The 15,831-nt window shown below is 40.0% G+C and overlaps 1 protein-coding gene across 3 annotated transcripts; it reads right to left on the bottom strand.

The window, feature by feature from the left end:
- Window positions 1–1,153: 1,153 nt before the first annotated feature.
- NUP50 (nucleoporin 50) lies at window positions 1,154–15,773 on the bottom strand. 3 transcript variants are annotated; one of them, XR_011723842.1, is made up of 9 exons: window positions 15,498–15,768; window positions 11,431–11,528; window positions 10,331–10,414; window positions 7,630–7,825; window positions 5,796–6,446; window positions 4,738–4,816; window positions 3,664–3,782; window positions 2,187–2,296; window positions 1,392–1,530 (listed from the first exon to the last, which is right to left on the bottom strand). XR_011723842.1 is itself a non-coding variant. In XM_071733291.1 (8 exons), the coding sequence occupies exons 2-8, from the start codon at window positions 11,497–11,499 to the stop codon at window positions 1,328–1,330; spliced, it is 1,401 nt and encodes a 466-aa protein (XP_071589392.1). In that variant the 5' UTR covers window positions 11,500–11,528; window positions 15,498–15,773; the 3' UTR covers window positions 1,154–1,327. The 3 variants fall into 3 exon arrangements, 1 of the variants encoding a protein (XP_071589392.1); XR_011723843.1 differs by having other exon boundaries at window positions 1,393–1,530; window positions 2,176–2,296; XM_071733291.1 differs by lacking the exon at window positions 2,187–2,296 and having other exon boundaries at window positions 1,154–1,530; window positions 15,498–15,773.
- Between the last annotated feature and the right edge of the window lie 58 nt (window positions 15,774–15,831).

The raw sequence follows: 15,831 nt of genomic DNA, 5'->3' as shown, positions 1-15,831 counted from the left end.
GACAGATCAGAGAGCAGTTCAAGTTTAACACTAACATCCAGCTCTTGGAGAGCTTCCAGAGCTGGAAGTGAAGCAGAAAAACAATTATTAGGGAAGTTTCCAGCAAATAAGATTTGAAAAAGATTAAATAACCAAACAAGGTCTGATGAAAAATGAGATTGAAACTGAGAACAGAGTGATGTTCTGATCCACAACTTACTGCAACACGGTAATTTAAATACAGCTGAAAACTAAGTTATGGATTAATCCCTGTTCCCTACTTTTGCAACAGAGAAACTTGTCCTAAAGCTGCAATGCAACATGTAATGCAAGTAAAGCACCATAGCTTTAGCACACAGGAAAAATAATTACTGACACACACATACACACACCCCCATTTGCTCATGTATTCTTGGTAATGGCCAGAGGCAATACAAAGATCTATAAAAATCCTGAAATTTGTGAAAAGAGCTATCTTCAGAAAAGTACAAGTAGCAAGACAAGTACAACATTTACAACTCTACCTCAGCTGGGTTTCAGTTTTATCCCAAGGGATTAGGGAAGAATACCTCAGAGGGACCATAGTGGAAGTGCAACACTTTGCCTCTGACTCCTCCGAAGTCAGGGGATGGCAGCTGTGGCTGTGGTCCAAGACAAAACAGTCTTCCAGTTGTCTGCTTGTACTATTGCACATGGTTAGCTTGTTGCTACAGTAAGAACAGAACTGACAGTTCTTCTCTAACACTACTATTGACTACGCAAGCAAGTTTTAAGTATCTGGAGATGCAGTCTCTGAGTCCCAAAAGCACAGGAGTCTGTAAGAACTGGAACACAGTACAATACGGAGTGTCACTGGTACTGGGGTACAGTGCTGTCACTGACAGTTTGAAAAATCAGTCCCACCAGAAGATGACAGACCAATTAAACTTTAAAATCTGGTGTCTAGAAACAGTTTCAACAGTTAAACTTTATCACCCTCCCTTCACAACCCAGGAGGTGGTTGGATTGTACCACAGTCTGTGAGAAAGCTCTGGTACCATTCTTTTTGTTCTCTGATTTCCTTCCATTCGGTCAAATTGACTGGTGTTAAAAACAGACACTTTAAATCCATGTGCTTTGTCCAGAAGAGGTCCTGCATTTGGATGTTGAAAAATGAGGGAGCACAGTCCAACACTTGTGTTCTAGTAAAGCTTTATTAGCTAGTTTAGCTTTTCCTCACAGAATTTTTCCAGAATTCCTATAACAGTTCTTACTAGAGTAAAGAGTTAAGTGTTCAAGTGTAGTTATAGAAGAAAAAAGAGCAGCAGCAGTTTGGCAATAATTCCTCAAATCATTGACTGCAACTTATTTAAGCCTCCTTTTTCTCCAGCAAGATTTTGTGCAACTCATCTGCATCTTCACTTGTTTTCACCCTTATTAACATGGTGACAGGAACAGCTGGATTCTTCTCATCAATTGGTGGATTAGGAACACAAACTATAAGAACATTGTTTTTTCCAGTTCTTGTACATGGCATCTTGGGTGGAATTAGAACATTCAGCAGTATGTTTCCTGCACATGAGGACGGAAAAAAATTACAATTAGTAATTTTTCAGATTTTACAGCAATACAGATGTTAGTACACTTCCTAAATAGGATTTAAGTTTGTGTTTGGAAGGAAGGCAATTCAAAAATGTCACGTATACTTATCTTATTCTTCCCTAAGCCATCTGCTCATGGCCACTGTTCTGACAGATTTCTTTTCTCATCAGGAATGAGGAAATCTCTGAAAATAATGTGTCCTCCTTTTGTAAAGGGGGAGGAGTCTGAGGAATTTCAAATTATTAAGAGGGACACACAGGAAAAAGGGAAGGACACAAGGGAGAGGCAGCAAATGAGGACTCCAGTCACAGTGCTTAGTTTCTGCTTATGCAAGTTACTCATTCTGACCATCAAGCACAGCTCATCAGCAGAAGCAGAGAGTTAGCTTTAACACATCCAGACACTGTTAATCTAAAACTGGCCAAACTAAAGTAAAATAAGCACTAAGTATCCTCAAATCATACAGCACATCTGATGTGGACTACCACTGAGTTTTTAATAACAGCTCTATGTCAACTTGTTAAATTACGTAGTGAGTTTGACAGCTTCAGTATTAGTGGTCTATTAAAGCAGTTGCAAACAAACTTCAAATCTGCTTCCACAGAAGATGCACACGTTTTGTAAACCTGGTAAATAGTTCAGAACACGGAAGTAGTATTTAGGGAAAAGTCAGTCTCCGCCTTCCTTTCCAGTTCAGTTTTTCAACACAGTGAGATTTTAGGAAAGGACTACAGCACTGGGTGAAGACAGCAAAAAGGAAAGTGTGCATCACTATGACTGCAGAAGCTTCTAGAAACCAATGCTTGGAAATACCAAGCTGAAATGCCTTAATTGTGTGAGATGAAGAAAAAAAAAAAAAGATTTCCCATAGAATCACCTCAGATGAAGGTAGAGGGAATGTGAATCAACATCAGGAAAATTAGCATCAATTGAGTAAAAAAATCAAGACGGGTTAAAGAGTGGGTCACTTGGAGAAATCAAGTTTTCATCTGCTCTATTCAACATACTCAAATCCCCAGCAAAATGCTGAAAGCACTGCCAACTCTGCCATACATCTGCCTTCAGTCTTATTGCCAAGAACTGCTTTTGTCTTCACTAAAATAAATTGATGATTTAGAAGTATCTAATGCAGGAGTTCCAGCCAGCCTTGCCAGCTCTGTCCCTAATGGGCCTGCAGTGTGAGGGGAGATTTACCAGTGGCCTACAGTGCAGCATGGCTTTAGTCCTCAGGTCTTCTACAAGCATAATATTTACTCTGTTCTACAGAAGTTTTCAACTCCATGTGTAAGTTTGCTGAAATTAGGTATTAAAGGGTAGCACAGAGTCTCAACAATGCGTAACAAAAGACTGATGTGCAGTTTGAACATGTAACCACTTTTCAGCCAGAACACTGCACCTTAAAAACTTCAGTGTGTCAAGATCCCTTAACTTCTAAAAGGAAAGAAACTGTCGGGGTGCATGTGTATTTCTCTTTAATTAGCTATATGTATTAATGTTCATCTCCAAAGATATCCTGAGGATACATTGCATTGCAGGTTACTCTAATCCTACAATCTGTGATCCAACTGCAGTTAGGTAAAACACAGTTAAATAGCTGGACTTCTTTTGGAAGCATGGATTTTAAGAGCAATGCACATAGCAAAATCCTGCATGCCTGATATACCTCACATTCCCCTTTACCCCCAGGTACAACGGGTGTCTGCCCACATGGCCAACTAGTTACATATTCAAGATGAACTGTTGGTTCCTCTTCATCACACCTGACACAGGGATATTTCACTGTGGATCTTAAGCTGTGCTTCAAAGCCACTCAACAAGTCAGGAATGGAGAAAAGGTATTAAAACACAGGGGGTGGGGTGAGGAATACCCAAATATACACTATGACCTTTTACTTCCTTGCACTGCTTCATGTACTCTATTTTCTAATACTCATTAGTGGCAGCCAATGCTTGTTCAATACTTGAAATTATTTTTTAAAAAGTAGAAATATTTTCACTAATTGTGTCTGTTATGAGGTACAAGGAAAAAAAAAAAAAAAAGAAATCCTAATGCTTAGCAGGGAATTTCACATCAAGACTTGCTAGCAGAAGAAATTTACTTACCTAAATTGGTATCTGCTCGGACTAGCAGCTGAGTTTTTTCATTTCCTGCTGGTTTTAAGTGTAATGTTCCTACACCTTTTTCTTTAAATTCGTTATCCTTTTTGTAGAACAATTTGCACCTGTTTAAAAAGCCACCAAACTTGTTTGTACAGATATGGAGAGATTAAATACCAATGCATTTCCTCAATACATACACATTCATCTGACTTGCAGTAAGCCAATAGTTTAATAATTAGGAATTAACAGGCTGTAACATAAATGTTTATTCTTCTTGACCTTATATTCTAAAACACACTTTCCAGATCAGAAAGTTAGTTCTTTCAGTACTGCAATAACAATTATATTACTTTCAGGGAAAAGTAAAAATCACAGCAACCTGTACTCAGGGTCTGTAGGAGTTACAACTAAAAGCTACTGTTTAAAAACACCAATCACAAAACCTTAGGAACTTGCTGTATCATTTTGAAGTTAATAGGACTGTCAAGTAAAATTTAAAAACTTTTAAGTGACATTCTAATAAAACTAATGCCATTCTTCATTAATTACCATGTACCTTCTCTCAGATAAAGCAAATGACTTTTTGTAGGATAAATTCTGTGCTAAGTGTTAATTATAATTAGTGTTAATTGCAGACATGCAATTACTTGGACTACTGACCATGCTTTGAAAAACTGCTCCTAGTAGAAGTAGTCTGATTTTGAACTTAAAGGTGCAACTTATTCAATCCTTCATTCAACTATCAGCATTTTCCTTTGACGAGTCTTATTTCAGGATATGCAAACAGCTGAGCACCTGACTGATTTTTTTCAGAAGTACAGTACATTACTTCTGTGGCACAAGCCCCTACAATTTAAATTTACAAAACACAATGAAGGCAGAATGTATGTAATTAACTTTTCTAAAAGTGAAACATCATACGTTATATGATTTCCTAACAAGCTTTATTAACTAGGAAGCCAAGAATGCATACATCATTAATTATGCACTGCAGTGGTGAAGAATAGCAATATGCAGGTATAAATTTTATTTTCAAAGTTCTGATTCTATTCACTATTTCAAGTTAAAGTCACTTACTTCTTTGAGTAGAAAGCATCATCTTCTTTTATTTCATTAACAATTACTTTTGGTGGCTCTTCTTCCTCCTCTTCTCCTCCTTTAAATAAAAGGTTTTAACACATTCCATATGTTAATGTTGTAAGTATATGATCTGGAAGGTGCTTTTGGCATTGTGTTGGAACTAGCTTATGCATGGTGCCTTTGGCATATGCATGTCAATTACTCCCAAAATAGGTTGAAATTAGATTGGGTTCTGAAGCAGCTTCGGCTACAGAAAAAGAAGTCTTCATTCAGCCATATCCCCTCAAGCAACTTTATGTTCATCTTCAATTTAAATGATATGAAAATACCCAACCCCCACCAAACAAAGCCAAAAAGTATAAAGCTTAACAGGTCAAACTTGTCAAAGCCTTTTGTCAAGAGGGAAACAGTTTTAAGGTTTCAAAGAAGTCTCCACAAATACATTCAGCTAAAGCATAATAAATACTTCCACCAGCCAAATTTAATTTGGGACAAGGGTAACCAATAGCAGTCCAGACAACCAAGAGATACCAGTAGGTTTATGCTTTTCCAATCTCTCAACTGCTAGAATTCCTACTGTCTTACTGTATCCAGCTTAGCTCGACAGCAGAGTAAAACTCTCAGGTAGGATGCAACTTTACTGGCCTTACAGTCTAGTAAGAAAGATGTATGAAATTGTTCCATATCTTATGCATTTTACTGAGTGATCTCTTAATAAACCTATTGGGAAATAGCAGCAGGGCTGACATTTCCTACAGGCTCAAAGATGAACATACCAGTTGATTTAAATCTCATTTCTCCAAGTCTTGTAGTCAGCTTAATAATTATGTTCAATTACAGAGAGTATAAATCTGACAGAAATAAAGGTTTTGGTAACCATATACTTCTAGTGTTACTTAAGCAGTATGTTAAGACAGGTATTTTCAAATTGATGGTACTGTTTTGCAGCTTTTAAATTCAAGAACAATTATTATCTATTTCAGCTTAGTATTATTTAATCTTTGCAGTATTCTTAAGTCATATACATTAAAATCACTGTTTTGAAAACAATTTACCTTTGTCATCGTTATTGCCACTTTCTGTCTGAGCTTCCAATGCACTGGTGGACACTGCAGTGACAGACTTAGCCTGATTTGCATCTTTCCCAAACAAGCCAGAAGAAAATGAGAAACTACTAAGAGTTCCTGAACCAAGAGAACCCAAAACAGAACTATCAACACTCTTGCCGAAATTAAATGAGGCAGATGATGTAGCTCCTAGGGAGGGGTCTTTTTTATCTGGTGCGGCTTCAGGTTTTTTGTCCGAGGTATCCTCAGTTTTGCTGTTAAACAAAAATGTTGATCCTTGCTGTAACTTTGAATTCCCAAATGCAGAAACAGCCTGAGATCCAGGTGTCTTGTTGCTTTCACTTTCAGAGCCAGTATCAGTACTGCTTCCGTGCTGCTGCTCAATGTTTGCTAAATACTTCTCATAGTCTCTGAAAATGGGTGTCAGGTCACACAGAGGGTTTGTGTTCACGTGCTTAACTATCCAGTCACGCACTGAGCAGTTTAAAGATGCTAACTGTTTGTGGTAAACACCAGAGCTACAAGCTTTGCTCTGAGCACAGACAGATAAGGATGGTTGACTGCCACCATTAGCTTTTGGGCTTGCAGCCTTTTTCTCAGTAAATGCAGCAGTAGCAGGACCATTTGACACTGTGGATCCTATTAGAAGAAAAACGTGATTTAGAACATCTTTCCAGGAAGGAAAAATTTCATTAAAAAATAAACTGGATTCTCAGTATTTCTTAATCAAATTATTCCTTCTTGTTCAGTTAGGTACCATGTCTTTTATCACAACACTGTATACCAGTATACTAAATGCACGATGCTGTGAAACAGATCTAAGCCCCTCCAGTATAGACAAGTAACTTAGTGCATGGAGCACACAGCTCCAGGTATTAAAAAAAAATTTCCAAAGAAATCTTACAAAAGACCCTTAAAAAATTTTTAAAATTAAAAGTTTTGTATTTCACCAAAACCTCTCAAAATATTAATTCAAGCCTTACCAAGCTGTAATATTTATTAAAACAAAATACTCAGTTATTTCTTGTAGCCTGTGCTTTAAAAAACTCTGAACACCCTAGCCTATGACAGTGCTCTTTTTAAAGTGGCTTCCCTATAAACCCCCTAATAAGCTAATTAAGAAAATTCTTATTAAAGAGATAGGTTTCTTCTAATTTAGTTAAGCTCACTGAAATCTAAATTACTCCAATCTCCAAACTCCAGCATTTCTATTCCATGGCATGCTGACCCTCAGACATTGTGGCATGGTTAACATAAGTTAGATTTGGCAAATTATTTCAAGTGTCTTAAAATGTGGGTATAGATGTGAGATTGTAGTAAGACTGTTGGCAATGTAAGATGTACAAGGAAAAAGGTTAAGACTTCAGGTATGCAGCATATATTTACTAAGAACTGCAAAACAGAGAAACAAGACCTTAAAAAAATAAAATCACACAGAGAAACTGCAGTCCTGCTAAATGGACATTTTCCATTAGGGTTTTTTTAATTATTATTAAATTTAGATAATTGGGACAATTATTTAATGGCAATATGTTATTAGTTTTATGCTATTCAGCTCTTCTATGGCTATTATGCCAATGTCTTCCATTCCCACTTGTGCCTATAAAGCTTTTACCTCCAGTATTAGATCACACAGGAATTTACTGCATGCATTTGATAACTGAACCCTTCAGCAGTCTAAAATCTTTTTAAGAAATCTTATGAAGTCTTAAAACCTTAGAAGAAAATTACAGGGTTGTTTGAATTTGTTTTTTTCACTATTAAGCCCACAGATTTTATAGCTGAATTTGTTGATAAATATGTATGCTCATTTAAAACTTACCAAATGCTGATTGTGTTTCGGAGGTGGTCTTTAAACTGCTGAAAGAAGGAGTGCTTGAGACACTACTGCTTCCATTAGACAGCCCTTCTAAAGGCTTTATTCCTGCACCATTACCAAATCCACTGAAGCCACCTCCTCCTTTCCCAGAAGGCAATATAAAGCCTTTAAACCCTTTAAAAGCACCTCCACTTTCCGACTGGGGGAAGAAAGGGGAAAAAAAAAAAAAAGACAATCAGTTACATGTCCTCCACAAAAATCCTATGCCCACATAATATTCCCTTTATTTTACTGTGGTTCAGTGTGTGATTTCATGCATTGTTCTTAAGTCAACTATGTAACAAATTTAATAGCTTCCTTATGACACACAGTGCTACTATTTTTAAAAGCCTCAGATGTTTGGTATGAAAATAGACTAGATCTAGGAAGTGGATATAGAAGAGTTGTTCAGAGCAGCAGAGGTGCTTGACTACCTCTTCAGAAATTCCTAGCATCTTGTTTTTCTTTAAAAATTACATAGCAAAACCTAATTGTGGGCTTATTTTCAGCAACATTTAGTATTTACAACTGCAATTAAACTTCAAGCCAGCCATCAAAACAGCATACTTTGCAGTTACCTATATAAAATTTGAGACATGTAAAAAAGTATTCCAACATGGTTGATGGGAGAGATAAAGACAGACTGCACTAGATAATAAAATACATCCTTTCTGCAGCCTTTTCATTACCTAGTTAAAACTGCCAACTTTAAAATCATATCATTTTATCATATAGTTTCTTCATGTTTGTAAAAGATACAGTGTGATTAACACACAGGTAGGCACACCACCACTTCTAGGTACTACACCTAATGTCTTTTGAGGCAATGAGCACTTATTACTGGAAGTGGACTTTAAATGTATCTGGAAAGCCATCAGAGGAAAAGAGAATTTAATGCAACTTCAGTTTCATCCACTTTTGCCACTGAAGAAATAGCAAAAATTACCAATTTTAGGTTCTGTTACAACCTGGTGGAAAAGGGCTCCTTTTCTTTCTCTTTCTGCTTTACCTTTTCCTGTTTTATTCTCTCTTTGATCTGTCCTACCTACCCTTTTCTCTGGGCACTCAAGTTAAACTGCAGTCTTTTTCTTTACAACATTCTGCTTGCTTTATCTATGGACATCAATAAATTCCAAGTTTTTCTTTTTTTAACTATTTTACAGGTTTCTTACACAGCCTTAGCTACTCTGCCATTGCTTTTGCTTTGCAGACTTTGCCCAGCCTTTCCTAGCTCTTCTTTAAGCTTTGTTCTCTTCACAGCTGACTCCCAGCCTCCTGAGTATTTCTTCTGCAATCATCTGGTCCCCTTTCTCAGATATTATTCCTATTCCATTTGCTCCAAAATCGCTCATTGTGGATTCTTTCTTGCATCACCTTTTCCCAGTCAATTTTCCTTTAGTTAACTGCATCCTCTACCACACTTGTGGCTAAAACTACTATAGGCCAAAGTGGGATTAGACAGATTCTTCATTTACATTCCTTGGACAGCAAGAGGGAGACCAAAAGGACAGCAAAAACTATCCAGCCTGTGAGCCTAGCCCTGTTCAATCTAACATCAATGTAATAGGTAAAGTTTCTGTCCAGTTTATAACACGGGGCATGCACTGTTGAAAGAAAATTTCAGAGATATATATGACAAAGCATGTATCAGGGATTTTTGAAAGGACTAGAATTTGATTGAACTGGATTAATGCTTTCACCAGGACTAAACCTGTAACAACAGCCAACTAACTTTCAATTTGTTATTGCGAAGAGTAGGTGGCCCTAAAACACTAAATGCAGAAAAAAAAAAAAAAAAGTAACAGCATTCTTAATAAAAGACATCTTTTTCATTCTCAGAACAGCTTAATATTTTAGCTTTTCTTTAGTGTCTGCCTGAGACATACCCCAGCCCTCCACTACAAAAAACTAGTAACTTTTAATTTCTTTTGATCTACCCTTTTGATTATAGTTAGATTTGGCAAAATCAACTCTCTGGATTTGATCTAGCCTTTTGATTGCTTTGATGTAGTAACTTCTATCTCTGCAAATCGTGAAACTGGAGTAGTTCACTGAATGCTATTTACATCTTTAGAAGATGTGTCTGAAACTCTTGCATTTATACTTCAAATGTACACATCTCCTTTCACCCAGTCAAAAGAAAAGTGTTAACAGTCACAAAGATTCCTGGTTTTGCTACCAGGTGGACTCATGGGGGGAGAAGGAGGCATCAGACCTTAGCCATCCTGAATCTCAAACCAAAGACACCACCAGCCTCAAGATAAGAAAAGGAATGACTAACCAATCATTTTTCTTTTCTGTGGTTTTTTCTTTCTTGTTATTTTGTTATTAAAAAATGAGAATTACCACCTAGCACCCTTTTCTGCCAAGGACTGGAATAAAACAAAGGATCTTGACTCTGTGTGATGTTTGGTTTTTGCACACTGAGTGAAGAGCCCTGTTTTGGGACACCACTGTTATTACCTGTTGTTCGTTCTATCTTTATTCTTGCTATGGAACAGTAAGTGAAAATTAATTTGCATGTATGAGGTGGACTAGCTACACCTACCTTCTAAATGATAGCTTTATATACTACTATTACAAGCTCAAATAAGTAAAAACATGATCATGGATGTCATATTTTGCAGCTGAGTAAAACTACATTAATCCTTAGTGATCCCATTACCTCTGATCCAACATTTCGGCGCTTTGCTTTTTTAATAGCTCTGTTCTTCAGGACTTCTTCACTTGCTACAGAGAAGGTTCCCACCTTTAAGAAGAAGTTATGGAATCATTAGTGAAATTCTCAGAATACACAGACATCATAGTCTGAGGGAATGGCTGGGATCAGTTTTTGAACACAATTTTAACACTTCTCCCTAAGCAGTAAGTACCAAAAAAAAAAAAAAAATCCATCACAGAAAAATATAGTCTTGTTATTAGCTAGCCAGCTACTTGTATAATTAGTTGATACTTTCAAAACTCTTTCCTATTCTGCATTACATTTCCCTGTGTGTGGTCTCAATTTTATTATGCCAAAAATTCAACTATTTTTCAGTTTATTAATTTTTTTAAGACATAAGATATCTTTGCTAAAGGTAATCTGTCAGTATTGCACTGTTACAAACAATCTTCAGTTTAAAGAAGGTAAATTGAGATGTAGGCTCAATCTCCTGCAGTCTGCTGTAGGTCAACTATTAGCAAAAGCAGCTAATGCCTAATTACTACGCCTCAATAAAGGAGGAAATTAAACTTTCTTATATTCAAATTAATTTAATTGTACTAGCAGCATAATAATATTTTATAAGCCTAAACATTAAATATTTTAGTAGCACAGAATCTGCCAGTTTAAAGATAATACTCAAACAGTAAATAAGTGAGACAGTAAACATGAAAGCCTTTTTACAATCAGATAAAATGTATCATTTGACTGCTTAATTCCTCTGGCTGCATAGAGACATTCAGCTAAGCACTCCTCATTTCTGAACTTAACTATTATTGACCTTTAAACCCACCATGAGACATGAAAAAAATTTATCTACTGTTATATCAATGAAGGCTAGAGCCAACTATCTCAATAAATCAAAACAGCTTTTCTTGTGAACTCAATGAATACCATCACACATTTGAAGAATTCAAAAGCATTATGCATTTCAACAAGCCTGGGGTTCCCTTTAGAAATGTAAAGTTCTTTTCCCCTAAGTTGCTGGTGTCATTTTAACTGTTAAAAGCTGCTTTGCCATATGGTCTGCCTGTAGTGGAAGGGAAATCTAAAGTGTATTTTACCTCCTCAGCTTCATCCTCCTGATCCCAGTTTCTGTCAGTCAATTCCTTCTCTGCGATTCTCTTTGCCATTTTTCCACACCTGTGGAAAAAAAACACACCTGTGTGGGAAAAAACCCACACAACAGAGAATCAATTACACAGAAATTAAAATCTAAGCAACAATTGTCTTCAGTTTGCATTACAGCAAGTAATGGGAATCAGAGTTCATACAGAAGGTGGTAACATTGGAATGATGCTTGAAAACCAAGTCTTTTTGATACCTGTTGTTGCAACAACAACCAACAGCACATGAGATCAAAGTTGTGGTGATCCAGCCCTATTTGATAGTAAATTTAAGCAACAACAGAATCATACAGTTAAATTACAGGATGAGTTTTCTCTAGCAGTATTACTGCTAGAGAAACTCATGTCAATCCCATAACCCATACATCTGGTTGCCACTTATTCTGACAGGCTGCGAGAAAAATCCAAAATAGGGAAAAAAGATCAGTTGAAAACATCCCATATTCCACTCCCTCTTGCTTCAGGATACCCACATCCCTTCATCAGGTCAGTTTTTTTATCACCCAATGACCACTCCCCACCCTGGAAGGTCAATCAGGAAAAAGAGACCTGTGGGTTTAAATGGAAACAGATTTGATAAAATAGTGCTAAAAACTAATACCGACACTGCTATAAAATACACAAAACTCAAACTACTCATCAAACACTGCAAGCACCACAGCTCCAGTGAAAGCTCAATATTCACAGCAAACAGGCCTCAGACAAAAAGACAGGAGAGGCCGAGGGAGCTGGGGCTGTTCAGCCTGGAGAAGAGGAGGCTCAGGGGAGACCTCATCACTCTCTACAACTCCCTGAAAGGAGGCTGGAGCCAGGTGGGGGTTGGTCTCTTTTCCCAGGCAACCCTCAGCAAGACAAGAGGGCACGGTCTCAAGTTGTGCCAGGGGAGGTTTAGGTTGGATATTAGAAAGAATTTCTTTACTGAGAGGGTGATCAGACATTGGAATGGGCTGCCCAGGGAAGTGGTGGATTCTCCATCCCTGGAGATATTTAAAAAGAGACTGGATGTGGCACTCAGTGCCATGGTCTGGTAACTGCAGTGGTAGTGGATCAAGGGTTGGACTTGATGATCTCTGAGGTCCCTTCCAACCCAGCCAATTCTATGATTCTATGACAATCAGGCCTCAGGAGTGAAAGGACAGGCAAAAGCCTCCAGGGATGGAGACCACTGAGGAAAGAGAGACATCCCCAGCAAACTTTCCAGTTTGTAGTGAGAATGACATGGGGATGGAATAATCCTTTTTGCCAGCTTGGGTCTGCTGTCCTGGCTTCCTCTCCTCCTAGTTTTAGCACCTGGCTAAGTGGAAGCTGCCAAAGACCTTGATCACTATGGAAACCCAGATACTAGGGCTGACCACAAACTAAAACAAAACTTGCGATCAACTTTGTTCCTACCAAATTGGGTGCTGCAGTCTTCTCAAAAGTACAGTTTCCCTGACCAGAAAATTGCTGTTACTATCCTAGCAAAACCAGGACACCACGTTAGCAGCAATGGTCTTGAAAGTAAATTTCTTTATAGCATCTAAAACAAATACTGATGAGAACCTATGGCAGCAAATGGACAGAAAGCTTGCTTTGGGTAAGAATGAATTCAGTGGCTCTCCTGCAAAACCCAGGATAGACAGAATATTACTAATTAGGAATTTTAAAAACTATTACAAATAAATCAAATTATTTTCACTCCAAAGGCCACAGAGCATTTAATGGATTTTAGAGCAATTAATGTAAGCAGCTCATCAACATCTTGCTAGTTATCTCTGCAGTAAGAGAAAAGCAACTTTGGAGAAGGAAGGTCTGTAATAGTTTTAACTGAAGCTGCATACAAAACCAAAAAGTGAGTCCAATTATGTTATTTTGTATCCAAGAAACTTGGCAAGCCAACCACATTATTCAAATTTTAAATGAAAAAAAAAAAAAAAAAAGTTTTTACCAACTATGATTCTGTGAGCTGACACTAAATATAAAGACTTTTTAAGGAGAAGATGAAGTTTTGTAGCAATTTAAATCTTAAGTTCGTGCAAGAATTGAACCTCTTCAAAAAAACCTCTTAAGGTTCATGATTCAGACCGGGCCAGATGAAAAGGATTCCACAAATAATTGAATTTCTGGGACAAAAATGATAACAATACATGGTTACAGAACATCTTGTTTAGCTGATGAAATATTTTAAAGCATAACTGAAAATCCAGCTGTACAACAGTCTTGTAGAGATCACTCATCAAAAGCCATGAATTTTGGCCTGACACACTTCACAAATAAGGTCAAGTTATTAGAATCGTTTGGAAGTAAAGTGTCAAAAGACTGTTCGGTGAAAATGCTTTGAAATAGTATAAACCACACCAGCCTGAAAGTAGAGGTCCCACCATGCCCTCCATGACTCTCATCAGACTGGGGAACTATTACAATCTGACACATTGAGGAAAAAAATAAAATACTTATTTAAAAGTCATATTGGCTGCCCTGTCTGGTTTCCCACAAAGTGTGTGAAAACACAACCAGAGAAAGATAAGACTGCATGCATCTCTTTGGCAGCAGCCACGGTTCAAAGGCTAGCTAAGACCTAGAATTACACCATCAGATTCTCTGGGAGATCAAATTACCATTTTGAACCCAGCCACAAGCATGACATTAACTAGAAAGCCTGTTCTCCACTAAGAGGAGTAAACCTGTTGGCTGGGCCTCGAGGTTCTGTGCATCTACCTGTGTTTACATGAGCTCTATATATCAGTGCTGAAAACAGGAATAAACAAGAGAATCTGACATACATGAAGACAGGAGCGAGAAAACCCTAGACGCGTTTTACCACTTGCGAAATAAGAGGGAACAAAAACCCCACCTCCATCCGATATTGACAACCTTCAAGAAGTTTCTGAATGGTCTGAACAGGCTAAGATGAGAGTATATTGAGAAACAGCTCTCTTTATTAAAAAAAAATCCAAAATACAGATGTTCTGTTGAACTACTAAAATCCACCCAGTAACTAGAACAGCTGCCCTATTTAACGCAGCGTTTCCAGAACAAGACAATTTCACATTTGCGTTCACCCGTATCACCTATATCTACCACAAGGGCTACGGTCTCTGCACTACCGGAGCGCCCGCCCCACGACGAGGCAGCTCAGGAAGTCACTGCTCTCATCACGCTCGCCACAAGGGAGGACGCGCGGGGTGCGGTGGAGCCCCTAAGCGCTAAGGGGACCTCCCAACACCAGCACTGCCCTGGAACAGGAGGTGCCGGCGGTGCCTCCGGGTGCGCAGAGGCGGGGGAAGCCCGGCGGCCGCGGCTCTCTCTTCCTGGGGAGACCTCCGGTGCCGGCGGAGGCTCTGCCGCTTTACCCTACAGAGCGCCGCCGGCTCCCTTTCCAAAGGCCCCACTGCGGTTCCTCAAACATCCCGAATTCCTCCCTCCCTCCCTGGCTCCGCTATTTTCAAAGCGGATGGATGGCTTTCCGTCCCACTGCCGTTCGCCAAACCGCTGCCATGCCATGCCCCCTCCCCTTCCCCCCCCCCCCTTCCCCGCAAAGGGCGAACCAGGCCCTGCCGCGGCGCCGGGCTCTGAGGGTGAATTCCCGCCCCTGCTCGGCATTCCCCTGGCTTGCAGCCCTGCTGCTTGAGGCCGGCGAGTGTCACCTGCAGCCGGACTACCCCTTCTCTTTCTTCACCTGATCCCCGCACGCCTTCCGGAGGGAAGCCGGTGCCAGCAGCGGGCCCGGGCCCGCGCCCGGGCGGGGAGGCCCGCGGGGAGACACCCGCCCGAGCTGGGACGCACGCGTGGCTGGGAGCCCCAGGGGAAAGCACAAATCGGCCGGGAAGGCGAACGATCTCCCTTCGGAAACGCCAGCACCTCCACCCGCCCACCCTAAGCACCGCGCCGGGGCCGACCGCCAAGCCTCGGCCCTCCCTCTACGCCGTGACCCGTCCGTCCCGCGCAGGTAAAAGGCACCAGGATGGGCGATCGCGGGAAGGGCGGCGAGGGAAAGGAGAGGGGAAGAGAGAGCCGGTACTTACCCCCACGGGACCTCCCCTCACGGGAGTGGAGCGGCGGGACCGGGCGACTGACTGTTCCCGGCAGCGCGGGGCTACGGAGCCGGATCTGAGGCTGCGGCGGGCAGGAGGCGGAGTCTGTTCGTAGGCTGCCCGGGCCGGGAGCCCGCTCACCATCCCCCTGCCGGGCCTTCTGCCCCTGCGGCTAACCCGTACCGCGTAACCCAGCGCCAGGCCGCCGACATCACCTCCCTCCTGACAGAGGGGGAAAGAATTATTTAAAAAACAGAAAATAAAAAATAAATTTTAAAAAAAAAAGAGGCGCCGGCCCCGCGCATGCGCGCCCCCGCCCCTCCCC

Source organism: Heliangelus exortis, chromosome 1 (assembly GCF_036169615.1).
Source record: "Heliangelus exortis chromosome 1, bHelExo1.hap1, whole genome shotgun sequence".
In the NCBI taxonomy this organism is placed as follows: domain Eukaryota; kingdom Metazoa; phylum Chordata; class Aves; order Apodiformes; family Trochilidae; genus Heliangelus; species Heliangelus exortis.
Note: the sequence above shows the minus strand (reverse complement) of the source record. Positions and strands in the feature narration are given on the sequence as shown.

Excerpts from the sequence above, each read along its gene's own strand:
- NUP50 (XM_071733291.1), bottom strand. The coding sequence starts at position 11,499 with ATGGCAAAGAGAATCGCAGAGAAGGAATTGACTGACAGAAACTGGGAT. Across the intron at positions 10,415-11,430 it reads AGGAGGATGAAGCTGAGGAG|GTGGGAACCTTCTCTGTAGC; the intron begins GTAAAATACACT and ends TTCTTCTTAAAG. Across the intron at positions 3,783-4,737 it reads GATGCTTTCTACTCAAAGAA|GTGCAAATTGTTCTACAAAA; the intron begins GTAAGTGACTTT and ends CTTTTTAAACAG.